General features: G+C 46.7%; 1 protein-coding gene across 11 annotated transcripts in view; it reads left to right on the forward strand.

The window, feature by feature from the left end:
- Positions 1-27,915, forward strand: part of UPF2 (UPF2 regulator of nonsense mediated mRNA decay) — a 1,606,401-nt gene that overhangs the window by 175,277 nt on the left and 1,403,209 nt on the right. For all 11 annotated transcript variants that reach the window (XM_086919968.1, XM_086919955.1, XM_086919976.1 and 8 more), the window contains one exon: positions 21,959-22,119. In XM_086919968.1, coding sequence (XP_086776094.1) covers positions 21,959-22,119 — 161 coding nt within the window. The remainder of the gene's footprint in view (positions 1-21,958; positions 22,120-27,915) is intronic.

A 27,915-nucleotide genomic window follows, 5' to 3' on the forward strand; every position in this document is an offset into this window, starting at 1 on the left:
GTGCCTCAGATTTTCTACCGCACGTTGTGCTTAGGGAGTCTCCTTTGAGCTCTTCTCAACTTCTACTCTTCAAAAGGATTTACTTCAGGATTTTTCTTCAGAATCTTTCACATTCACTTCAGGATTGTTGCTGCCTTCCAGGATTTCAGAAATGGAGAAGAAAAAAACCCTTTTCAAGCCTTGTTCCACCTGTGGCAAGAAAAGGCTATTTTTTTGTGGAGGATAAGCACAAAGACTGCATCTATTGCCTCTATCCTGACCACCAGGCTGCTGACAGCAAGATCTGTTGCACCTTTTCAACCAAGACCGTCCGGGACCTTCAGGTTAGACTCTTGACATGGCTCCAGAAGCTGAAATCCAGAAAGGAGACTGTCTCTAGTGACAGTGAGGATGCAGCGTCGATGTCTTCTACGAGAAGGTCAGTGAAGAGGGGTAGGGGTTCCTACGGCGGAAGTTCCGTCGACAAAAACATCGAAATCAGGATTGATGTTGTCGACGATCCCGTCGACAGGGGGTTCGTCGACGAAGCTACCGTCGACGGCGGGGGCTTCACCGCCGACGGAGAAACCGAAGGTGCCGGCGACTAAGGAGCCGACGTCGACTAAGGAGCCGACGTCGACGAAGGAGCCGACGTCGACGAAGGAGCCGACGTCGACGAAGGAGCCGACGACGACGAAGGAGCCGACGACGACGAAGGTGCCGTCGAAGGTTACAACGGCGTCGCCGACGATGGGTCCGACGTCGACGTTAACGATGACAATGACGACGACGACGACGGTCTCGTCGACGAGGGCATCGACGACTTTGACAGTGACAACGGCTGGCATGTCGACCGTTTCATCATCGACGACGACACCAATCTCGTCGACGCGTATACAACCGTCCACGACAGATTACCATTTCTGTGACGCGGACCACACCAGAAATGACTTCTCCGAGGAGTGTGTCTCCCCTGCTGCCGACCATGCTCCTTCAAGAAGGGTAGTCAGAGGAGGATGAACAGGATGCGTACAGCTATACCAATAGTCCCTCCCAGCTTTTTGTCAAATGCCAGGACACTGACTCGGAGGGCGAATACGGCCACGAGGAGTTGGTCATCTTCAGTCGGCCCACTCGCAACAGCATTCTGAACAGGAAATGGTTACAGTGCCATCTTCTTTCCTACAAGATCTGCATAAGATTCTGCAGGACTATAAATCTAAGGCAAGTAGGCCTCTTCCAGTTCCGTCAACGTCTGCTACGCCTACAGGGGCTTCAGCTTCATTTGTGACGCCTAATTTTCGGGCTCAAGATTCCCCTCAGCCTCAAGCGTCCTTCCATCAGGATTCCTCTGGATTACAAGAGGCCCATGATGTTTCCTCGGATGAGGATCAGCAATCGGATCATGACTCTATTCCCAATGCGGAATATGATGAATATATCATTCCAGATCCCTCATCACCAGTCCCGGACCCGGCGGATTCCCCGCCAGCGGACAATTGGGGGCTTCTATCAGCTGATTGAAAGAGCTGCTGCAAGATTCAAATTAGCCATGCCTAAGGTTACTACAGATTGTTTTTATATGATTTTAAGGAACCCTTTCGAAAAGCAACTAGGTCCATTCCTATTGTAGATCATCTATGGAAGGAGGGCCTAAAGGCTATGAAGCACCCGGCTACGGTGGTCCCTGTGCTACCGCTTCTGGATAAAAAATACAAGGCACCCGATGAGGGTCCTGCGGCTTTAACAGGTCACCCAAGACCAGACTCTGTGATCTCGCAGGCAGCGCAGAGAAAGTCACGTAACCCTTCTGCTCCCCTAACAACTCCTCCGGACAAGTAAAGGCGGAGGTTGGATAATGTGGGGAAGAGATTCTCGTCGATGGCAAGTTTGCTGGTGCGAGCGGCTAATGCCCTAGCGATCCTGGGTAGGTACGGCCGCCAGCTCTGGTGCAATGTCGCCCCATACCTCGACCAGCTGCCTCCGGAGTCTACATCTGAGGCAAAGAAAATCTTACAGGAGGGAGAAGCGACGTCAATGGAAATCATCGACTGTGCAATGGATATTGCAACAACGGCGTTCCGTTCGTTGGCTGGAGCGGCAGTACTCCGTCGCCAAGGATGGCTCAAAGCTACTTGGTTTCGGCCTGAGATCCAGAATCAGCCTCAAGCTGCACATCCCCAGCAAGGCACCAATCGAGAGACTGAGTGTGGGATTTAATACCCTGAAACGCTAAGCTTTTATGTTAACGCAGGACACGATTGTGCGATCTCGCTATTAAGCCAACATCAAAGGCAACAATAGATGTGTTGTATGTACTTTTATACAAATGCCGATAAAAAATGTTTTACAACAAAAAAAAAACACAGGCCTAGTCTGATACCTGGCAAACGCTGCATACAGAGCTCTAGATATTAGTAAGGGGTCTAGTGGTAGAAATTGACGGATCTGCAGGTATTTCGGACAGGTCACCTCTCTCAAATCTTTCGTGAGTATTTGCAGGAAAGGGGCCCACAGCTTCGCAAATTCTTTGCCCTCACCCTCCAGGCAGAGCGACATACGCTCCATATCTAAAAGTTGCCACAGGCGTTGTATCCATTCCAGACTCTCAGGGGCAGATGATGTTCTCCACATAGACAAAATGACCTTATGCGCAGCAGGCAGCACCAGTGCAATCTGTCTGCCTCTGGTAGACTTCAATGGGAAAGTTTTAATGTGCGAAAGACTCAGCAGCATGTATTCAGGAGAGTGAGGCAGCGCAATCTGGAATGCTTCATCAAAATCATCCATGACCGCTGTCCAATAGCGTACCAGTTTTAGGCAGTGCCATAGAAGATGAACGAATGTACCCGTCGCCCCGCATCCCTGCCAGCAGGGATCGGGCTTGCTTTTGTCCCACCCATGAACCCGAGCAGGTGTGTAATACCAGTATGTAACCACCTTAAAGGCAGACTCTGTCCACGCTGTATTATGTGCAGTGTTATGTGCCCTATAGTGTACAAGCTCCCAGTCCTTATGAGTTTGTAGTCTGCCCAGTTCAGTCTCCGAACTCACCTGAGCTTTAATACGAGTTCGCGCGGAACGCTTCATGAGCATAGCATACAGTTCCAATGTAAGTCTGCGGTTGTCCTTTTTGCGCACCAGCCATTGTTTGAATGTCGTGAGTGGACAGGACATGCGAGAAAATTTGGCGGGCCTAGTAACCCAATGCGAAATCTGACTGTAGGGAAATGCGTCTGAGGGTAATAAATCGTAGTCTTTACGCAACTGCGCAAACGGAATTAAACCCTCAGTAGCAAAGAGGGAACCAACATTTTTACACCCCTCCTCCTGCCACCTCTGAAATACGGCAGACGCTTGACCCTGGAGCCAGAGTTGCCGACGATGGGTGTCATTAGTAAAGGAAACGTCGTCCACCTCTTCCTTAAGGCCATGTGAGCCCATACCTTGAGGGTAGGTGATGTAACCAGGGAGGACTATAGTCCCCACGCTCTGTCTTTTCGAGGTAACCACAGCTCCCGCCAGATGTTTGCCCCCGCCACAGACTGATCCATGAAATTCCAGTGTTTACCGGACAGTGGCCTATTCCATTCCACCAAATAGTGCTAACAGGCCGCTTGATAATTGCCCGCAACAAGTGGAAGACCCAGCCCAACCTAAGCTTTCGGGAGCATCATCTGCATTGGGGAGAGGCGAGACTTCCTTCCTTCCCAAACAAACTGGGTAATAAGAGATTGCAATTTCTTAAGCTCCTCGGGGGGAGGGGCGTCAGTGGTAGCATCTGGAAAAGGTATAAGATGCGAGGAAGTACTGTCATTTTCACTGCACCCACCCTCCCAAACCATGCCAGCCGGAGACGCGACCAGGTGTCCAGCGCCTTAGTCGCGTGCTCCAGCAGCATGGAATAATTCAGCGACACCGTTTGAGCAATTGTCGGAGTAATTTTAAACCCCAGATAAGTTGTATTCATTGGTGCCCATTGGAATAATAAGTCTCACTGCAATGCCTCCACCTCCCCACTGGGTACAGAAAGATTCAGGATCTGCGACTTCGCAACATTTTATCTTAAAACCCAATAGGACCCAAAAGGCCGCAAGTTCATCCATCAGAGCAGGCAGGGACCTCCGTGGCTGAGAAAGGGAGAGGATCACATTGCCCGTGTACAAGCTAATTTTATGTACGTCTGCCCCAAATTTGAGACCTACCACATTCGGGTTTGTTCGTATTCACTGCGTGAACGGCTCCATATAGAGCACAAATAAAAGTAGGGACAGGTGGCAACCCTGCTGAGTTTCCCGACCGATAGAAAAAGAGGCCGACCTACAGCCATTAACCTGCACAAATGCCTTGGGGAAAGCATATAGGCACTGTATCCAGTGGAGGAAGTTGGCTCCAAACCTGTACACGCGCAAGACCGCAAACAAATACTCCCAATTGACCCGATCGAATGCCTTTTCTGCGTCTATAGACAACAAAAAAGCTGGCTTCTGGGAGCGCTGAGTGCTATCTATAAGGTGCAGCAAACGTTTGGCGTTATCTCCCCCGCCCCCCTCTGTCTGGAGGGAATGAAGCCCGACTGATCCGGGTCAACCATGCCCTCCATGAGAGGGCTAAGGCGTGCCGCCAGAATGCCCGCAAACAGCTTGGTGTCGACATTAAGAAGCAAAATGGGTCAGTAGGACCTTCATAAGCGCAAACCTTTCCCCGGCTTCAAAATGACTGAAATTGCTGCCTCGGACATCGAGGGCGTCACCTCCCCCATGTTGAGGAAAGAGTTAATCAATTGGGACAAAAAAGGGGCCAGCTCCATGCAAAACTTCTTATAAAATATAGCTAAGAAGCCATCCGGACCCGGCGACTTCGCATCTTTCAACCTTGAGATAGCAGATACCACCTCATCCACACGGATACTCGTGTCTAGATACTCCGAGACAGATTTAGGGAGAGGGGCAATATCATATGCTGTCAAATACAGCTCTGGGTCCTGCGCGGCCGAATTTGCTCTGTGTAAAGGAGGTGATAAAAGCTACGAAATGCATCAACAATCCGATCACCAGCAGACTGAACCACTCCAGATTGGTCTCTCACTGACTGGATCAAAGACGCCTGCGCCTGAACTCGCAGTCGGTGTGCCAACATCTTCCCACACTTATCGCTGCTCAAAAAGAATTTGACACAACCGGAGAAGACCATGCTCAGCTCTGTCTATGTCCAGATGTTTCAGCATTCGTCTACGTTTTTCCAACTCTCGCCACACTCGCTGTGCTCCCGTACGCTTGTGGATGGCCTCCAGCTCACCCACCTCCCTCATGCTTACCCTACGCATGGTATTGTATGTCGCAATCGCTATAAAGTTACCCCATGTTACCAGTTTCAGAGCCTCCCACACCGCCGGCGGAGGAGTGGACCCATCATCATTTGCATGAAAGTTCTGCACTATAGCATAACGCACCCGCTGAACTGCCGCCTCGGAATGAAGCAAACTATTGCGCAGTCTCCATCCAGTGGGGATAGTTCGTAAGCGAGGCACAGGGAGCAGGACAGAAATAAGTGCATGGTCAGAAAGGGAGCGCAGAGCTATCTCCGAGGAGTGTAGGGTGTTCACGAGAGCAGAGGATGCTAGAAAATTATCAAGACTCGCATAAGTTTTGTGTGCCGCAGAATAATATGTGTAGTCTCATTCTCCTGGATGCTGCATCCGCCACACATCATGCAAGCCACTGTCCTCCAACCACCCCTTCCCAACCACTGACAGAGCCCCAGCCTGGTGTGATCGCTGCCTGACCTGTCAAGCTCCCCATTCATAACAAAATTAAAAACATCCCCCATTAAAATCGCCGCATCCGCTGCTCTCACACCTCTGGCCCGACCTTTCTTGACGCGGGCAGTCTCTCGTCAGCGACCTGCCACTCCGAAGAGGCCCTCTCACCTCTAGACCCCGCTCAGCTCCAGGTAGGCCGCACCAATCGACAGACCAGCCGACAGCAACGCAGCCCCTGCACCAGTAAGCGGCGCTCCCACTGCACTCCTGCACACCACAGATCTCAAACTGGGGAAAATACTCGGATTGCAGTTGATGCCATCAGAAAGTGAATGTGAGTTAAAATCCTTAGTCAATTTTTGTACACTATCAAAAATGTATATTTCTTTAATCGTATAGGATTACATTGAAGCAGTCAACTGGTATATGTCTTTTGCAAACTAAATTAAGTATAGGATTGAGCAATAAACTCTTCCTCAATTTCCTCACTGTAATGAGAAGTCAATGCAAAATTAAATGCATATAAGCAAACAATGCAAATCGATAACCCCTAATAAAGTTTTCAACCTTTGACGGTCTGAACTCATTATTAAATGTTAACTAGACGGTGTTACATTCTATGAATCATTCTTACACATGGCAGCGGACGTTTGTCCTTAGGTGAATACAACCAGTAATTCTCGTTCTTGTTAACAATGCAACCAAAATAAATCCTAACAGAAAAAGTACTTAATTGTTGGTACCTCGTGGGTGTGTGATATTATAAAATATCCGTCACAAAAAAGGGGAGAGGGTCCAAAAGTAAGTTCCATCACCCCAAATCCCCAAGTACAGTATACACACCAATGGGGGTGGGGAACAACAGACACTGTGACGCAAAGACAGGACTAAGGAAAACAAAATTATCTGAAAAAACTGCCCTCACTCACAATGTGTGTGACATGCTTCATCATCGGGTCTGCTTACAATACGCCCCCGCGTAGCCACGCAGGGGGCGGAGCATAGGGAGGAGGAACACACAAAAACACACTACTCAAAACCCAAAAATACAAACAACATATAAGTGACATACAGTGATCACAACAATTAGTGTTGTCCGTCAGGACTGGGTAAGTGATAGACTTAAAGTGCAGTTAGCAGGTGCTCGTTAAAACTGGCTCATGGGTACCCGCAGGTACTTTATTCCCGGGTCCCAAGGTCAGGATTAAAATTATAGTGAAGGATGTATAAGTCTTTAGGCAGGAATTCCAGATCCTCAAACACTACTCCTTATACTGCGGTGGTCAACATGTTTCGACTGTTGCTCCGTGCCCTCGATTATATGGGTCACACCGGTCTTCGTCAGGACAGTCTAACTGTCCCAGTCCTTCTACACCTCTAACCTCAATGCAGTGATTGATAGAGGAAACCACGTGGAGGGTACTTCCACACCCGTGGATCGTTATTACTACAAAAGAAAATAATTATTTTCAAAACCGTATCCATTGTGGTATACTGAAATAGAGTACTGCTAGGTTTTAATTGCCCCGATCCCTATGTACTCAGTATCTCAAATAATTAAAAAAAATATATAGTTAACAGACTCGCTCCAGAGGCAACATGATAATCTGCTACTACTTTTATTATGCAAGAGGTTGTTTATGAGAGAATACTGGGTATACCAGTGTTCTAATTATACCCTTGGTTTCGTACGTTAGTGTCAGAAGGGCTGCGGTCGAACGGTCGAAGGAGTTCAGCACACTTTATAACCTAGGGAAAATCACTTCACTTGAGCCACAGTTCTTTTGTTTGGCAACATTGTGAGCAATACCAAGTGTTATATCAGTGGCCGGAAAATTAAACCAGGTGAACCATGCCAGGTCTTCCTATAGTTATTATAGTTAATGTAGATTTTGTTTGAGTAAATTATACTTGAGAAAGTGAGTGATTCAAGGCTGGAATTCAATTGTTTGTACAAACCTACAAATTTAGATATTTATTGGTATTAATAAACATCACTTTTCACAATGCAGATGTAAAACCTTTTTTGGAGGGGGAAGAGATCACCCCTGAAAAGGGTGCGCTGAAAGCAAAGAGATGCTCTACTGTGAAAAATGTTAGTAAGTGCATTTGCACCTGCTTTTAGTTTTTTTATGGGTAGATATACACATTAATGTTAGCTCATGCGAAAATGGTATGCACCTTAGGTTTCTAGGCTTATGCTTTGAAAATGAGACTCCTGCAAGTTTCTGAGCGTTCTTCTGGAAACTTTTTTGAAATCCTGAAAGTCTTAAATCTGGATCCATGTAGAGATCATAGAGCTTCTAGTTAATCCTGGCTTACCTAGTACTGGCAGCGAAGGGGATAGTGAAACATTTTCCCAGGTGTGTTGCTTAGTAAAATACCAGGTTAGTAGCTGTGGTGGATAGTTGAGAGTTGTAGGTGGATAGTTGAGAGTTGTAGGTCTAGATGTAGCTTGCCTCAGCTTTCGATTTTCATTCTTGTGTAGAGAGTTTTGCCATGCTCGGCATCTGCTCCTATATCTCCTTTCTCCTCCATATTGCCTCTGCCATCGTATATGCTCATCTCCTATTGCCATGTCTGGACCCGGCTAGATCTGCTGTCCCTCTTAACCACCCTGTCCACTAACACCTCTTGTTTCCCCACGGAGGTACTCTGCCAGAGTCGTCTATGGAGGATGCTCCACTACATAACTAGGTAAAACATTTTAAGCACTACAGAGATGTGTTTCAAATGTATTTTCTAAGTTGTTACTAAGTTAGTGTCAAAAGATTGGCCGGATTGTAGTGTGACATTCATTACTTAGCTGCTGTTGAAAAAGCACAATGTCTGCGCAATACCTAGCTGCAAGGTGAGACAAAGATGGCTACATTGATGACCCCTGGGCGACCAACAAACATACAATGCACAACGAGTCAAAACAACTTGGAAAGAAGCACAAGAGGGGAAAAAAGGACAATGTGAGACCTTTAGCAGCAAGAGCCCAGACGCACTCGTACAGCTTGAGGAGTGGATCTCTCACCAAGTATAAGCAATGAAACTCCTCACCAAGGAGTAATTGCTGCATGAGTCAACGGACAGAGCGGGATACTAAATAGAATATATTAGCTCCTGAGGCCCAACATAATTTACAAAACTTAAACCTGACCTAGAGATCTGAGACCACACACCACTACTCTTCAACACGGAGGAATTAAAGCATGTGAGCAAAGATAGAAGTGGAGTTTGAAAATCAGCTGAGGTTAGCTGTCTGACATCCGCAGCACTTAAAGTGAGACGTGGTGTTGTCACTAAGCATACAACATGAAATGTATCACAGGGAGTCATCACAGCATGAAAGGGATCTTCCCTTATAGCACAAAGAAATAGTCATGCATTGAAATGTCTGCAGATCTCAGCACAAAATTTGAAGCTCTTTATGTTAATAAAACAAAGATGGCATTGTTTGGGAGTCTGGGATAAGCTGCCACAATGCATCAACTTATAATCAAGTTGTTCGAGGCATATGAGCAGCAGATCTTACACTGTGCATTAGATCGCCACCTGGTGTTGGGCTCGGATGATTGCATGTTGTTGTCGTCTTGGAAGAAGTCTTTGTAGCCACGAGATAGGCTCCTCCCTTGGACGATAGTGCGCATGGGCATCAGCTCCAACCTAAGATTGTTTTTTTTCCGCCACTGGGTTCGGATGGAACTTTTCCGCTCCGGTTCGAAAATCGACTTTTTGAAGACTTCGACGTGCAAAGCCTTTAAAAACAAACTTTAACTTCAGTATACATAGACTCGACCTCATCACTTCGATTCCGGTCATCGACGCAGGCCGTCGGACCTACCGCGGTGAGACCTACACATCATGGAAAGGACACCATTCAAAAGATGCCTCCCGGGTGTGGAGCAAAATTTCCACACAGTGACCATCACGATCTGTGTAACCTGTGTGTAGCACCTGAACACGACCAGTCGAACTGCACAGCTTGTGCGTCCTTTCGATCCAAGAAGACCATTTGAGATCGGAGGGCCCGTTGTCGCGACATTCAGAGATCAGCTCCGGAACCAGTGGATATCTCCGACGAAGGTCCATGTGTCCCCGAGGAAGATTCCGATGATCTCCAGATTGTTTCTGAGGCAGACTACTCCGATGACTCCATACCATCAGGTCAACGCGTGAGTACGACTGCCCCTACCCCAGCCCAACCACCTTACCCAAAGGCTAAGGTAAAAACTCCACCTTCAGGGCCCAGTCGAGACCGAGACATTACTTCAAAAGCCCGTCTCCGAAAAAAATATTAAAGCCTTCCGGTAGCTGCATACCGAGCAAACCACACGTGCCGATAGGACCAGCTCCTTTGGCACCGAAAGAAGTCCCGGTTCCGAAAAAGTCCCAGAAACCGTCTACTCCTAAAGACAAAACAGCACCGAAACCAATGAAACCTGCTTTCACCCCTAAATCTTCGGTGCTGATACCCACAAAGCTTGTTTCTGATGCCTCCAAGCCCTCGACTCCGAAAACAATACCTTTGGTGCCGAAAAGTACGCCACAGGACTATACAACAACTCCTAAGGCTAAAGACAAACCAGGTCCGGAGCCGAAAAAATCTGCGCCGAAAGCAATTTCTGAAGAAGAGCTTTTCAGACCTGATCTTCTGCAAAAGAGGATATACATAGACCCAGAAACAGGACATGTTTTTCCACCACACAGGAAGAGGAAGTCAGATATAGCACCTACACCTCCAGTGCCTGTCAAAAAGGACTCTGCCACATCTCCTATGCACTCTTCTTCTCCTGTATCTCCCCCTCCTGCTCTCCCTTTAAACATTTCACCTCAAAATTCTCCTCTTCATTCCCCACAACATACACCTCATCAGGATGCTGATGATGATCAGTATAGCATGGGGGGAGGGAAAGACCCAGCTGACCCTTTTCCCTACTCAACAGGTTCACCAGCCTGGGAGTATCCAAACCCACAGTATATACCAGATATCCCTGACCCACATATATATCCATCTAAACCTTCTCCTCCAGAAGACAATATTGGGTTTGGGCACTTAATTAATCGGGCTTCCATCTATCACAATGTCACCATGCATTTAGATGTGGCAGAAGAGGATTTTTTACAATCACTTTTGTACATTCCCAAAAATCTGTGCAAATACTGCCAATGATTAAATGATTTATTAAACATGCCCCAGAGGTGTTTAAAGATCCTGTACGGGCTAGAATCATAAACCCAAGGATAGAAAAGAGGTACAGACCAGCTCCTGGGGATCCTGCTTATATTAAGGGACAGCTACACTTAGACTCCCTAGTAGTTTCAAACGCTAGGAAAAGAGCAAACTCAAAAACATCAAGAGATGCACCACCTCCTGATAAAGAATCCAAAATCATAGATGCTTCAGGGAAAAGAATAGCTGCCCAAGCTATTAATGCATGGCGCATTGCTAACACACAGGCCCTCCTAGCAGGATATGGCAGGGCTCACTATGATCAGCTAGAGAAGCTCTTACAACATCTACCTGATCAATATAAGGCACAAGCAGATGACCTCATATAGGAGGGTAAGCTTATATCTAATGCCTCCATTAAATGCGCACTAGATGTAGCAGACCCAACATCTAGGGCAATAAACACCAGTGTCCTTCTTAGATGTCACATGTGGCTACACATTCCAGAATTTAAGCAAGAGGTACAGACTACTATCTTAAATCATCCATTCAACCAACAGCAGTTGTTTGGTCCAGAAGTAGACACAGCTCTGGAAAAAATGAAAAAAGACACTGATACAGCCAAGTCTATGGGAGCTTTGCAGTCCACCCAAGCAAGAGGCTCCTTTCGTTGCTCCTTTTACAGAGGAGGCTCCAAACAAGCTGGAGCTGACAATTCAGCTTCCTTTAAAACTAATACACAAGCATCCTCTAATAAAGGACACTTTAGAGGAGGCTACAGAGGTAATAACAATAAAGGAAGAGGTTGAGGTAACAACAACAATCGTGTAAGAATCTGCAGCTTTACATGCCAAGAACAGATGCATACTGGTAAGTAGCATTTTCCATTCCATGTATCTCGAGTAGCACACAAAAAAGCAGACCTTGGAATTAACAGTCAAATAGTCTGTCAGAGCTCACCGACAGGATGAGCAGCCTGGGATTCTGAGGGATCCCATAATTTGACAGTTATTACTAAGAAAAAAAGAAAAGAAAGAATTGGGGACTGAACTGCTTAGGAACAATTGGCCCTGATCATTGTATCACATAAGTTGGGAGCCCACAACATGCAAACCTGTGCTGGGAAGTAAAATAGAACTGAAAGTAGTATTGTCAGACCAAAAAGAGTAGGATGGCTGCCATAATAGAACAATGACATCCCAATACCTCAGCCTGGGAAATTTACGAATCCCACAACATGCAAACTCCTTTAAGGGAAGGAATCCTACTCTGAGAATGAAGGCACAGCTATAGAAAAAAGATGTCTAGGGTGGGGCTCGAGTACCCACCACACCAGTGCTGCCTGGGACACTTAGTGTATGTCAGACCAGGGAATGCAGGAAGGCAAGGACAGAACTGAAGGCTAAATCTGTTCTGCGGTGTGCTGTCAGGCCTTGGCAACATTGACACAGTGGTAGGCTTGAGGATCTCACAAAGTGCACACCATACTAACGCTTGAAAATGGGAAAAATATTGCATTAGAACATAAACAAAGGGCTCAAGTGGCGAAACATTTGTGCATGTAAATGTGAGTGCATATTCTGCAGATTTGACTGCTGGGCATTACAAAAAAGATGTTGAAATCAAATCAATTTATTCCTACATAAAATTACTGCACAATAGTGTCACATTACATTGGGAGTCAATTCTACATAAGTGAAGCGGAGCGAACAGTTCAGGGCATATTGAACTATGACAGATTGTGAAAGTCCACAATCAGTTTGAGGCCACTCACAAAGTTTTCCCAACAATGTTTCCCACCAAGAAATGATCCCCTTCTTTCAATCAAGGGCTTGAATAAAATCCCTTCTTAGTGTGTGATAGGGAGTGAAACATATCCATACTTTGTTGTGGTGTAGGTAAAAGGACTTTTGCCAGAGAGATAAGTATGTTACAAATTGTGGACTCGTGTTTTATTGTTATGTCTTTACTATACTCTTTTTTTGGTTTTTTTCCTAATCTAGGCTGGGGAGTATGGATTAAGCTTTCTGGATTAGATCGTAAATAATTTTTTGTGATGATTTCTTTACTACCACCCCTAGGTAATGAGCATGGCTGTGTACAAGTCGTATTAAATATAGTATTAAAATGACACTGTGTACTCTTTAGTGTGGATTGCATTCTCTTAAAAAAAATATTCAGATGACTGCCACCTGTAAATGCAATAAAATCCCTTTCTGTAGTGAGATCTGAGAAACAAATCTACTGATTATATTAGTGTTGTTCTCCTCAGGTGATTGCTTTGCAGGCAATTTGCTCCTAGTACTGTCCCCAAAGTCCACCTAAGGGGAGGGGGTGAGTTGAAGGGGAGGCTTTACTTTTCCTGTTTTTTGCATTTTTTATTCAGACAGCCTCTAGACTAGTAAGTAGGAGGTTTTTCCTTGTCCAGAAGTAAATAGAATGTACTCCGCTGTCAAAATGCTGTATGAGTACCCATCTTTGCTTTATAAGGCAAACCTTGCATCAAGATATGTACTATATGCGTCTGAGTATTTGGTGTTGAGACGGATCATCATTTTACTTCAGCTTCTCAAAAATAGAAAATCTTTTTAAACCATCTCTTAATTGAATAGGAAAGCTTTACTATAATGACCAATTAAGCTGGCAATCATCCCCTTGTCTTGGTATATCATTTGGATGTACTGACCCATCTTTCTTTCATACCTGATAAAGGGCTTAGAGAAACTAAACAACCAGCTCCTCCTCGACCACTTTATTAACCACCGGCCCCTCATTGCAACACAGTCCTGATTTGGGCCCAACCACAGTACTGAAACAGCACTTAACGTCACCATAGATGTCATCCACATGATCCTTGACAGAAGAAACACTGCAGCCCCCATTCTTTAGGAGCTCTCTGCAGCAATTCAAAGGGTCTCACACCCCATTCTCATCAAGCTCTTACACGAGATTGGCCTCCGCGGACCTGGTCTCCCCTGTAGCTGCTCCTTAATGGGATCACAAGCTGGTATCCTGGCACCTATTCCTCCGAAGTCTGCAAATTCATTTGTGTGAGAAGTTGGCCTGGTATATGCTGTCCACTATTTAAAGTGGGCACCCTGTACCAGTCCAAACAACCCGTAGGGTGATTTAAGAGGTCAAAGATAACTTTAGAAAGCTATCCAAGTGGTAGCTGTGGAGAGCAGCCGTCAGGCTTAGTCTTGAAGGATTGTTAAGCAGCTTGTTTTACCGGAATGCAACCTTATACTATTGGTTAAATGAAAGGAGAACCACACAATAGTTATACATTTTTTTATTTATTATAATACACCTTAAATACCTCCCAGTATCTGCTACACACAGATGAACACAAAGCACACAATACTGTAGCACAGAAACAATCGTAAGTAGCGCTAATACACAGTGGGCTCCAGGGGAGGACCAAACCATATACTAAAATAGTGGGATAAGAACCACGACTCGAGTCAAGACAGTGTCTAGAGGATGTAGAATCGCTGGAACCCCAAGGAACCACCCAAGGTGAGTAAGGAGGGAGCCCACAGAGTACTGTTGCAGTGTGAGAACGCGACTGCGTGATAAGTACGATTTATTGGGAGAGTCACATATGCAGTTTTACAGTTAATGGACCCTTCATAGTGGATTACAAAGAAACCCTTTGGAAATTAGAAGGTTGGAAAGCCACCCACCCATGGATACCGAAGTAACTGAGTTACCTATCGCAGGGAAGCCGGGTGCATAAGGCTGAAGTGGCGTCGGAAACCGCCATCGTTTTCTATGGGAATCTTCAAAGAAATACCACCGCTGAAAAGGAAAAAAGTGTCCGATGGAACACACAGGTGGATTCTTGACCGAAGGAACCTGGAAGTAGAGGGGACAGAGTCTGGGTCACTCAGAAGTGACCAGGGGCTCGTTAGACGAATGCCCACCGGGTACTTCAGGTGTGATGATGGAGACCTTGACTCTACAGCTGCAGGGACCAAGAGACGTCGAGGATGACCAGGTGATGGATACGAGCTGTCCCACGAAGGATGTTGAGTGCTGTGGGGTCGGTGTCCGGCGAGAGCACCCACAAGCCTTGGCAGCGGCAACCCACAAAGAAGGTCAAAGAATGTTACATTCTAGCTCAGCAAGAACCAGAGGACTCACCACAGCAAGGGGAGTCGGGGCAGGCCTGGAGCAACCAAGTACAGCAGTGTTGTCCCTCAAATGAATCCACAGGCCGAAAACACAGCAGTTGCAAGGGGACTTCTCAGTGGTTCACAAAGTAACAGCTTGCAGGGCACAGAGTGAGAGGAGGCCGAAATCCTTTGTACGAAATGTGCGCAGAGGTTGCGGAACGCCAACAAGCATTTGCAGTTGCAAAAGTCCGCGTTGCACTGGAGTTCGTCTTATCCGGACCCCATGAGGGATACTGGCCTCAAACTCACTAAGAAGGCAACTCGACCTCAAGGAACATAGAAACCCATGTCCTGTGTTGCTGGAGCTTTAGGAGTCCGCAAGAGCTCAGAATCAGCGGATCGGTCAGTTGCGTTACGGTGCCTGCAAATGTAGGGGAGTGACTCCTTCATCCCAAGGGACATACCTTCAGTTGTCCTTGACGCTCCACAGATCCTGCACGGATCCTGTACGGTGCACGGGCACAGACGATGTTTGGACTGAGAGGGAGACGAGTTGGGCCCATTCGAAGTCCAGTAAAGTCCAGAGTGTCCAAACGTTCGAACGTCAGTGGTTTCTTATCCAGAATCTTGTCCACATTGAATCAATCAATCATACCATTTATAGAACGTGCTACTCACCAGTGAGGGTCTCAAGGTGCTGAAGAGGGGGGGGGGGTGCTCCTACTGCTCGAAAAGCCAGGTCTTGAGGTGTTTCCTGAAGGAGAGACGGTCCTGGGTAGTTCGTAGGTGTGCGGGGAGGGAGTTAGATGCTTTGGCCGCCAGGTAGGAGAACGATCTTCCTCCGGTGGTGGTTCTGCGAATCCGTGGGAGGGTGGCGAGGGCGAGGCGTAGAACGAGAGGCGGCTGTTGAGGTATTCGGGCCCATTTCGTGGAGTGCTTTGCGTGCGTGGGTGAGAAGCCTGAATGTGATTCTTGTTGACGGGGAGCCAGTGCAGGTTTCTCAGGTGGGCGGATATGTGGCTGTGGCGAGGGATGTCTAGGATGAGTCGTGCGGAGGCGTTCTGTATGCGTTGTAGTCGTTTCTGCAGTATGGCGGTGGTTCCTGCGTATAGGGTGTTTCTGTAGTCCAGTCGGCTGGTGACGAGGGCCTGGGTGACCGTCTTTCTAGTTTCGGTGGGGATCCACCGGAAGATCTTATGGAGCATGCGTAGGGTGTTGAAGCATGATGACGAGACGGCGGTGACTTGCTTTGTCATCGTGAGGAAGGGGTCCAGGATGAATCCCAGGTTGCATGCGTGATCCGAGGGTGTCCAGCGCCGTGGGCCACCAGGAGTCGTCCCAGTCGGAAGGGGATTGTCCGAGGATGAGGACCTCTGTATTGTCTGAGTTCAGATTCAGGCGGCTGAGCTTCATTCATTTCGCGACGTCTTTCATTCCTTCCTGTAGGTTGGTTTTGGCAGTGGCTGGGTCTTTGGTGAGGAAGAGTATTAGCTCGGTGTCGTCGGCGTAGGAGATGATGTTGATGTTGTGTTTGCGTGCGATGGCGGCGAGGGGGCTCATGTAGATATTGAAGAGGGTTGGGCTGAGCGAGGATCCTTGGGGTACGCCGCAGATGTTCTCGGTGGCTTCTGAGCGGGAGGGAGGCGGACTCTCTGGGTTCTGTTCGGAGAGGAATGAGGTGATCCAGTCCAGGACCTTTACTTGGATCCCAGTGGTGAAGAGGTGGGTTATTAGGGTGCGATGGCATACGGTGTTTAATGCTTCCGAGAGGTCCAGGAGGATGAGGGCGGTTGTTTCTCTGTTGTCCATCAGGGTCCTGATGTCGTCGGTGAGTGCGATGAGGGCGGTTTCGGTGCTGTGGTTGGCTCGAAATCTGGACTGGGATGGGTCGAACGAGTTTTTTGCCTCGAGGAAAGCAGTCAGCTGTTTATTGACGGTCTTCTCGATGACTTTGGCTGGGAAGGGAAGAAGAGAGATGGGGCGGAAGTTCTTCAGGTCATTGGGGTCCGCTGTGGGTTTCTTCAGAAAGGTGTTGATTTCTGTGTGCTTCCAGCTCTCGGGAACCGTGGCTGATGCGAACGAGCTGTTTATGATGTTCCGGAGATGGGGTGCGATGATGGTGTCGGCTTTGTTGAAGATGTGATGGGGGCAAGGGTCCGATCGGGAGCCGGAGTGGATGGAGTTCATGATGTTGGTGGTGTCTTCAGAGCTGATGGGGGGTCCAGGCCCTGAGGGTGGTGGTGGGGGTCGCTGGTTCGGTGACTGGAGGCGGGGTCTGGGGTCCGAAGCTGTCATGTAAATCTGCGATCTTTTGGTGGAAGAACGTGGCGAGGAAGTTGCAGAGTTCTTGTGATGGTGTGATGTCGTTGTTGCTGAGGCTGGGGTTGGAGAGCTCTTTGACGATGTTGAAGAGTTCCTTGCTGTTGTGGGTGTTGTTGTCTAGTCGCTCTTTGAATGATGTCCTTTTGGTGGAGCGGATCAGCTCGTGGTGTTCACAGTTGGCGATCTTGAGGGCTCTCATGTTCTCTGTAGTTCGTTCCTGGCGACAGGCTTTTTTCGAGGGTTCGGCAGGATTTCTTTGATTCTTTGAAGGCGTCCGTGAACCATGGAGTTTTCATGTTGCTGGTCATGCCTGGGGAGTTCTTTAGTGGTGCCACGTTGTCGGCACAGTTGGTGATCCACTGTGTGAGGTTGTGGGCTTCGTTGTTGGTGTCAGCGGTGTTGGCTGGTAGGTTCTGGCTCAGCGATGAGAGGAGCTGGTCTGTGGTGATTTTGCTCCAGCATCTGTGGGGGATTTGTTGCGTGCGATGGTGGTGGGTATTCTTTTTGAAGGTGAAGTTGATGCATTTGTGTTCGGTCCAGTGTAGTACGGAGGAGTGGCTGAAGGAAACGTGGTTGCTGGCGGAGAAGATGGGGTCGAGTGTGTGGCCAGCGATGTGGGTGGGGGTGTCCACCAGTTGCTTTAGTCCGAGGTTGGCGAGCAGGGTGGTGGTGGTTTTGTCGCTGTTTTTCTCCAGGTGGAAGTTCAGGTCCCCGAGGAGGATGTATTCTGGTGAGGCCAGGGTCATACAGCCAGGTAAGCCCTTAAGAACCCACGGGAGAGGGTTGGACAGATTCACGGGACCCTCCCAGGGGAGGGTCAGGACAGTGGGGAGGATACTCCCTGTACTTTGTCCAGTTACGTGCCAGAGCAGTTGCCAACAGCTCCCAGCACTGGTTTGAACTGGACTATGCACAGGGACACCAAATGTGCCCCTCGTGCAGACTTTCATGCACTTCGTAAGTGCACCCACCTAGCCCTAATACACTAAATCCTGTCTGGGAGGTGGTCTCCCTGTGACAGGATGCCTTTTGTCCTGCTTTTCTCTGCTCGAGCGTGACTCAGCAGCAGGAGGGCAGAAATGTGTCTCTGGTCGGCAGCAACCATTTTTTTGTTGCCCAGGTAGAGAAGACTGGTACCAGGAAGACCGGGGACCCCACAAAGCTCGCTTCAGAAGGGTGAAATCCTACCTCCCACACCTGTTACCATTGTGGAGGTATGATTTAAGGGTGTTTAAAACCAAAGACGACATGTTGTGTTGCAGCCGTTTTCGAGATAGCATTTTGCGCGAGCATATAATGCACCTCTACCTATACGTTTGACTGCGTCACCGACAACGCGGGAGAATAGTCTCCGAAGGCTGCAGGGGTGCTCTGCTCATGCAGGGGCGCCCGCTTACCTAAAACCCAGCCCCCTACCTTCAGGATTGTCAAGGCCTGCTAGAGGGGTGACTGATAGGTTTTAAGTAAGTGACCTATATATATTGTGAACATATATCTAAAGTAGGTGGTGCATGCACCATCTTACCCAGGCTGCAATGACAGGCCCTTAGTTCCATTTTGCAGGTCCACGTATGGGTGGATAATACATGCTCAGCCAATGGGAGGCCTCTGGGGTACCTATGACCTGGGTGTGACTGATAAGGGTACCCCAGTATCCAATCTGGAGTGTACCTAAGTACATGGCATAACATTTTAGGGAGAAAGCAGATCGACTGGAGTCCTGAGTAGCAGGATCCCAGTCAGACAAGTCAAAAACGATGTAACATCAAGCAAAAAGTGGGGGTAATCATAAGAAGCAGATCCTACTTTCCTACAATCTGCGGAGTACCTCAAAGTTCAATGCTCAGCCCTACCCTTTTTAACACATGGATGATCCCTCAGGCTATCTTCATCCGTGCACACAACAATCAACATCCTTTCCTACGCCGAGGACATAAACTCTCCCTCTTGGACAAGGTCCCCCAACAGTAGAAACATGTTCACTGCCTGCATGACTTAACCTCATGCGCGCTAGCGGAATTCCGCTCGCACGCTGAGATTTTCAAAACCGCACTTTACGTGACGAGCTGGGCTCGTCATCAGCGTGCGAGGAGGCTACGCCATGACGAGCCCAGCTCGTCATCAGCGTGGAAGGGGTTAAGTTCCAAACTAGATGAAAGTTGGCTATCTCAAGCTCAACACAGACGAGAGAAGTAGGAATCTTTGGCAAGAACACTTCACCTTGGGACTACAACTGGTGGCCAACCAAACTCTGATCCGCACCCATGGCAGAAACCTCAGAGTAATCATCAACTGGACATGACTGCACAAGTCAAACACCCTGTCCCTGCATCCTTCTTCCACACCCAGATGATGCTGATGAAGTTCTTTAGATGGCTCCCAAGTAACACAAAAAAAAACTGTCCCTCACACTCTAGTCACCAGCAAGTTGGACTATGGGAAAACCCACTGCACTTGGGTCACCAGACGAGAAGACTACAAACCATCCAGAGCGGACGCAGCACAGTCAGCCTTACCTACAGGAGACCAAATTGATGCATCAGATCTTGGATGCTGCCTACTCTGCAGCACTAATGCTGTTCGATCTGAGTGCTGCGTTCAACACTGTGTCCCACAAGATCTTGTTAGAAAAACTCTGGAAGTGCTGGGTAGGGCATAAAGCACTGCAATGAATGTCTTCTCTTTTGCAAGGTAGGATCTTTCAGAAGACCCACCAGTTGAAGGTGCTCCCACTGAAGCAAGGGGTACTGCAGGGCTCCTCTTTGAGAGACCCCAACCGTGTTCAATGTAAATATGCGACCATTGGAGGACCTAATTGAGAGCTATGGGTTCACGGTGGTATCCTATGTAGATGAGACACTGTTCATTACGCTGTCAAAAACCTCCAAGCATATGGTCACTTCTCTAATCCTCTGCTTAGCGGGGGTGGCTAAATGGATGGACTTGAATTGTCTTAAGCTCAATGCTGGAAAGACGAGAGTCTGACTGTAGGCAACCATTCAAACATCTGATCACCTGCATGGTATCCAAAGCAGGTGGGTGCACCTCCCGACTCTAAACCCAAGGTAAAAAATCTCAGTATTGGGCAGATAAAAAACTGTCAATTGACAACCCAGTTACTACAGTGACTGGTAAATGTTTTGGAATCCTTAAAATGCTGGGGAAAATTCTGAGCTTCCTACCTCATGCAGCAGGAAGGGCATTAGTTCAGGCCTTGATAATGCCAAGACTGGACTGCTGTAATTTCTTATATCTTGGAGTGTCATAGGGTAGAATTAACAGACCACAAAGAGTGCAGAACTCTGCATCCCGACTTATACGGAACTTGCCTAAGTGCACGTCAATGGAGGCTGCACTCAAGTAGCTCCATTGGCTCCCTGTGAGACAGAGGTCCTCATTCAAATCCTTGTGTTACTGTTACAAGACCTTAAATAACAAAGGTCCTCTATATTTACAATAGTTTATCAGACATTATGTACAGGAACCTTACATCACCAGGGGAGATGCTTGCAGTGGTCCCCAGGTTTAAGAAAGTACACATGGATGGGAGCTTGTGTGGCTACCTGGCGCCTAAATTGTGGAATACTTTGCCTTTAGCAGTTTGCCAGGCCCAGATGTAAGATCTGTTCAGAAAGAAACTTAAAACCTGTTTTTTTTTAGCTCAGGAGGCAGAGGGGTATATACTGCATTGAGGCCGGTGGATACTTGACTTAGTACTGGGACTCCTTAAATGCAGTTTACCAATTGCATTATTATTATAACTATTAATATTATAGTGCACTCTACAAACACAAAAAACATAGCATTCAAACATAAATTGAAATATGCAAAAGTGGACTAAATATTATCGAAGTAGGTTTCATTTAATGCCTTTTGCAGCCTTCTGTGGTTCATATACAATGTTTCCTTGCCTGTTTCCTTCTTGTCCTGACCAGCTACTTCATCTTTGACTGCTTTTCCATGCCTTGAGAGCAACCTTAAGCACATCATTGGTTCCAAACATCTGCAATCGATACAGAAGCACCTAGGGCATCCTATACACCAAATCTCCTACCTCTCAAATGTCACACCATGAGAAAAGAAAAGCACTCTAGTCATCCATTCCTCTCGTCACTGCAATCATTCAAGGGTAAATGGAAAACCAAAGTTTATAATGAGGAGTCAGAAAGCAATAAAGAGCTGAAATCAGTGTGTGCCTTGTGAACCACTCAAAAGTTGTGGAATTTGAGCTGATTCTATATTTAATTATATATTTATTATGCAGATGCTAAGTTCTAGTCCTGAATTGCTAGCTGGTGTTGCTGACATTCTTGACCCCGCAACATTAGGGTTGTAAGTAGGAAGAAAGAAATAACATTACTAAGGAAATTTAGTGTCTAGTCATTGATGGCAATCCCCCAAACGGTTACAACATTGAGCTTTCTAAAAAGCAGCTGTATATTGCTAGAGCATTACACTTTTGCACGTCCTTTTAGTTTTAATATTGTATAACCTTGATTGTTCGCATTATGGTGTGTTTCAGTGGACATTTCATAAATACAGGTCGGCTTATATGTTCTATTTTGTTTTAGAAAGAAATATTATTTAAGTTTGCCTTACTTTTGTCTTACAACCTAGACGTATCCTGCACTCAAAAGGTGAACTGAGTGAAGATCGACACAAGCAATTTGAAGAGTTTGCTACTTCCTATCAGAAAATGTTGACCAATTCACAGTCTCTTGCGGATCTTTTAGATGAAAACATGCCTGAACTTCCTCAAGACAAACCTGCACCAGAAGGTATGAAACACATTTGTAGTCCTATTAAATGATTGCATTATCCTACTTCCAGTATTTTTGTATTTTACATTGTATATCTTGTACCATTACCTTTTCTAGGAACCGAATATCTACACCTTTAGATGAGAGCCAGATACAATTATTTCAAACAAAATTCTTATAAAAGAGTTTAAAGCCATTAACTAGATTAAATAGTTTTCAATACCTTATTCCTAAAAGCAAAAAAACAAAAATATGTAGAGTAAGAAATGTAATTAACTAGATGAATGACAAAGCCCTTTGATGGCAACAGCCTTCTGCATCTTCTTAGTGAAGTGACGGTTGCTCATTGTCCAGCAAAGTGGGCCTCTTTTTTTTTTTTTTTTTTTTACAGCTATTTTCTGAAGCATTATTTTATATTCATTAAGTTATTTGACAAGCACTTTATGTTGAAGCTTTTTTCTGTCAAAAAAAATATATGTATGTCTATTTTTCACTTCACTGGTTTTTAAACAACCACTAAAGTCCAAGGAGTTTAGCATCTTGCATGATTGTGCTAGTTAGTGCAGAGATCATTTTAAACTGGAATAATGTATTGTGAATTTGCTTTTATTTTGAGAAAAACCCCTGGTGGCTGTCAACCATTGAGTTTAAGGGTAGATATGAATTAACTTTAGGTTAATATTTGGTTCCCTTCTATTCAGAGGAATTACAATTTTGCTCACAAATGTCACCAAAACGTCCAATTCTATTAAGAACACTGGGCAAGGATTATGCTTATAACATTTTACTTGGCTGATTATACGTTTTGAACATTAGCCATTACTTTTCCTTTGGTTACATTTACATTCCCAAAAGACTTTGGGGCATAACCAGAACAACCAATAATAGTAAAGGCAGTCCTAATAAAGTCCATCCTCAATTAACTTGTTGCCTCTTTTCTTCGTGCAATTCACACCATTTTCAGGTGCCTATGAATTTTGCTTGGACCTATCATTTCCTAAGAAGTTAGAGACCAACTAGTAAGTATGACTGCATCCAGCAAGTCATCGCATTACTAGCAATACTGATTCTTTGGGGACAATTCAACATAGTCATATCAAAGACAGTTTCAAAGAACAGTTATCTACAGTCGAGAATAATTCATTCAATTGCAAGGTAACTTTAAAATAGCCAGTTACTTACGGAATACAGAGACTAGTTGGAGAATTTCTCTTCGGTGGGATAATCCTTGCCTCAGAGTCCATCATTGAATTGAAATTTACCATTAAGTTTGCTAGAAACATTTTCATTCTAGTCAGGACTGGTGGTAAGGATTATGCTAGTTTAAAGCCTGCTGACCACCAGCTATGCCATATCATTCACTGGCTTAAAATAAAAACTCTTAAAGGTAGAGTCTGAAGATCAGTCCACTGCATTTAAGATGTCTTACAACCGGGCACCCAAATGGAAGACTTTGAAGAACATCACCCCTCTCACTGCATGTGCCTTAAACATGCCCACATTAATACTTACCTCTTGCATGACCCAACGTACCCAGCGGGCAATTGTGGGAGAAAGACTGTTTCCGCAGGACAATCAGGAGTGGTTTCTCACCTGGCGGGCGGAGATCCTCAGTCATCTCTTTGTATGCTTTCAAGCACTTCACCACAAACTGTTTAGAAGAAGCAACAAATGCTGGGTATGAGATGATATGAGCGTTAGATTTAGTCCACAGGGGAGCCATCAATCAGAACATTATCTGCAGAATGAGAAGAGTGAAAAGCATTGATGGAGCTTTATGCCAAACCATGAAAGGACAAATCTGACAAGAAGTTCAGAATCTGAACTATTTCTCTGTCCACAGGATCCAAACCACTGTCGTACACACCAACCCATCCCTCTTATCCAAGCTGATCTATGCCATTTGGTCTTGCTGTCTGCCCATGTCTTGAGCAAGAGGATTTCAGCCTGGCTCGAAAGTCCTGGGATTTTCCAATGGAGCCTGTAACCTGTCAAACAATGAGGCTGAGAGAGGCTTCCAATATCAGGTGGTGTGGCAAGAGGTTTGGATCGAGTAGGAGAGATTGAAAGTGAGGGAGAAGGATTGGACAATCCCAAGAAAGTTTAATCAGAACTGGGAACCAAACTTGCGATCTCCAAAACTGGGTCACTAAGATCAGTTCCGCCTATTGCCGCAAAACCCTATTGAGCATTGAAAAGGAAGGAAATGGGTCCATCGAGAAAGGCCTCCCACTTGTCTGCGATCGAGGAGAAAAACCCCTTTCGAGAGGTCTGAATTGTGAAGATGGTGAGAGGGGCAATACACTACTTGATTTGCTTGACTGGGAGGGTATTCGGCTGTTAATTAGATGTGCTGGTACAGGCAGAATTGCCAAAATTCCCTTTCCAGAACCAACATGGTTTTCAACCTGGTTCCTCGCCAGATGGTTGATATATCACACCGCTGACACATTGTCCAACTTGAGGGGCATTCAAAATGGGATTCTGTCCTTAGTCCATCAGCGTACCACAAACGTCCCTGCTAGGAGCTCCAGACAATTGATGTGAAATTGGTGTTCGTCTTATTACCAGCGTCCTCCAGGTGAGAATTCACCACAGAGGGCGCCCCAGCCCAGTCTGCTGACATCTGACTCTGACCGAGTCTGGTCTGGATCCAAAGACCCCTCTCCCATTCCAGGCCTCCATGTGTGAGAGCAACCGGTGAACCTCTGCCTTGGCTTCATCAAACATGGGTACCAGCTGGGAGTAAGAGAGCCCTTTCCGCAGGTGAGGGGCTTTGAGTTGTTGTTGAAGCGCTCATTAGCTTAAAGGTCCTGGCAAGATTGCCTGAATACAACCCCACCAGACGTGCTAGCTACCGAAGGGTGTTGTCGGACCTGGCAAGAGCTTGCCTCAGTTTGTGTTGAATGTTTGCCACCTTTCGAGATAGAAGACTCAAAGTTGTTGACGAGGAATCAATAACAAACACTAGAAACTCCATGGAGCTAGAAGGAATGAGAAGGGACTTTCTCTCGATCGTAAATCCTAGACTCTCCAACATATCCACTGTCATCAGCAGTGACAGTCTCTTGGGGCATGTTTTAATAATGACCATGTCGTCCAGTTAGATGAGCCTTGAGCCTGCAGGTGATGTTTTTAGGGAGCGAGGGGTAGGTTGGGAAGATGATTTTTTATATTTTTCCTTTGATGCATGATGCTATCCTTGGATTCTGATCTGATGGAGGTTGTCGATCAGTCTGTGGTGGGATACAGTGTTAAATGCTGCTGAAAGTTAGAGGAGGATGAGGGCGACTGTTTCTCCCTGGTCTAGCAGCATTCGATGTCATCTGTGGCTGCGACGAGAGCGGTCTCTTTGCTGTGGTTTGCTCTGAAGCCGGATTGGGAGGGGTACTGGAGGTCGTGGTTCTCCATATGTCTTGGCAGCTGGATGTTGATTACCTTCACGATGACCTTGGCTGGGAAGGGGAACAAGGAGATGGGACGGTAGTTCTTCAGTTCTCCAGTATTAGGGGTGTCTTTCATAGATTCACATGCCTGAATCATTCCCCGTCGTCGGAGTGGGAGTCCCACGGTAGATGAAAAAGCAGTAATATGCCATAATTACATTGGAAAAAACACTAATTCCCAACCAGAAAGTAAAGTAGCCCAAGCTACCATAGAAAAAACTTCCACCTTCGTGACTATCCTAGTCATTATGTATAGTCCAAAGTCCAGCCTTATCAGGCGCCAGCACCCACCAGAACCTTCTCCCCAGAGGCTCAGGCTCTCAGATTTTCTACCGCACGTCGTGTGAAAGGGAGTCTCCCTGAGCTCTGCTCAGTTTTCTCAACTCTAACTTCAATTTGAACTACTTTCAAGGATGTCTTCTAAGAAGTCTCTCTTCAGAGCCTGTGATTGTTGTGGTAAGCTTCGGCTTTTTGAGAAAGATCCACACAAAGTGTATCTATTGCCTATACCCAGATCATCAGGCCTCTGACTGTAAGATCTGCAGAACCATGCCTCAAAAGACTCTTGGGGATAGAGAGGGTTGTTTACTTTTGTGGTTGAAAAGACTAAAGGATTCTTCTAATCCTGCATCTGAGGTGGGCAGCATTGCCTCTGGTTCAACTGCAGCCTCTAGGAAGAGGCCTGCGCCTGAAGGAATGTCATCACCTAAGGCAAACGTGACTAAAAAACAACCACCTACTAAGGGACTGGATAAGCCTTCAACATCCAAGGCTGTCCCCACAAGCAAAGGCATGGAGAGCACTTCTGACCTTAAAAAGGGAATCGCCATCAAGATTCCTCAGTCATCTGTGAGGAATTTACCACAGACCTCATTTCCTCAAACGGCGATGTCCACTTCAACCTCCTCGTCGACGAGAGCGACGACCACAGTGACATCGATGGTAACTTTTTCCTCACCTAAACCTTGTATGATTATGTCATCGTCGACGTCGTCTCCAACTATGGTATTTGTCTCTGTGAAGCCTGTACCGTCGACGTCCGTTGTTGACGCCTCGTCGTCGACTCCTCTGAAGGCTCTACCGCCGACAAAAAAGAAATCGCCGACGAGATCGTCGACGGGCTCGACACCATCTACGAAGGTAACACCGTCGACGAAGATTGATCCGTCGACGAAGAGTGTCCCGTCGACGAAGAGTGTCCCGTCGACGAAGAGTGTCCCGTTGACGAAACAGGAACCGTCGACAAAGGATGCCTCGTCGACGACAAAACCATAGGAAGGGAGTCCTCCGTCGACACCGCAATTATCATCATGCAGGGCACTACAGGTTTGGTCTCCGTCGACAGTGTTTCTAACACCACAACAAGCATCTGGGCAAGTGCGTGAAACAGCAATGCAGTTTTCACCCCTTCGTATTTCACCTCAAAAGGTGTCTTCTGAAGTGCCAGACCAACTTTTGGAGACTGAAAGTGAGGATGAGATGGTCCAGAATACATTTGGACAAGCAACTAGCCCATCGGAGTTGCATATCAAACTTCAAGAAGAAGAATATGATGCTTCTCAATCTCCTGTTCATATATCGACAGCAGTGGAAGATAACCCTGTTGCTCAAGTGCCTATGGCTTTGCTATCCAACTTACAATATATGTTGGACGATTACTATAGGAGGTTCCCACAATCAGAGTCAGCAGGTTCTGGGCCGACAACTCCAACTTCTGAAGCACCTCCACCCGTGCTTCCACCGGTGCGTCCGTCTTCACAATCACAACCTACTCAAGAAGGAGTTCCGCAGTCTTCGGAGGATGAAGACCAAAGGGAGGAAGGAGAAGTGGAAGATTTGTCGGAGTGGGATGACTATCAAGTACAATCTCCTTCAACATCTCCTCAGACTACGTCGGCCTCCCCTCCGGTGGATGTGGCTAGTTTTCACTTACTAATGGAGCGTGCAACCAAACGCTTTCATATACAGATGGAACAGACGGAGCAAGACTGTTTCTTGTACGATTTCAAGGATCAGCCCAGACGACAGATAAAAACAATACCCATCATTGATTTCATCTGGCAAGAAGGGATTAAGGTAATGTCAACGCCGGCCTCCATTCCTCCGGTCTTGCCACGCATAGATAAAAAGTATAAAGCTCCTGAAAAACCGCCTGCATGTCTGATCGGACATCCAAAACTTGACTCAGTAATTGTCCAGGCTGCCCAGAAGAGGGCCAGAAATCCATCCTCTGCAGTTACGGCACCGCCGGACAGGGATGACAGACGCCTAGACTCAATCAGAAAGCGTATTTCCACCATGGCTGCAACAACCGTTCGTGCTACCAATGCATTGGCCATTTTGGGGCGGTACGACCGCCAAATGTGGT

Source organism: Lissotriton vulgaris, chromosome 1_1 (assembly GCF_964263255.1).
Source record: "Lissotriton vulgaris chromosome 1_1, aLisVul1.2, whole genome shotgun sequence".
In the NCBI taxonomy this organism is placed as follows: Eukaryota; Metazoa; Chordata; class Amphibia; order Caudata; family Salamandridae; genus Lissotriton; species Lissotriton vulgaris.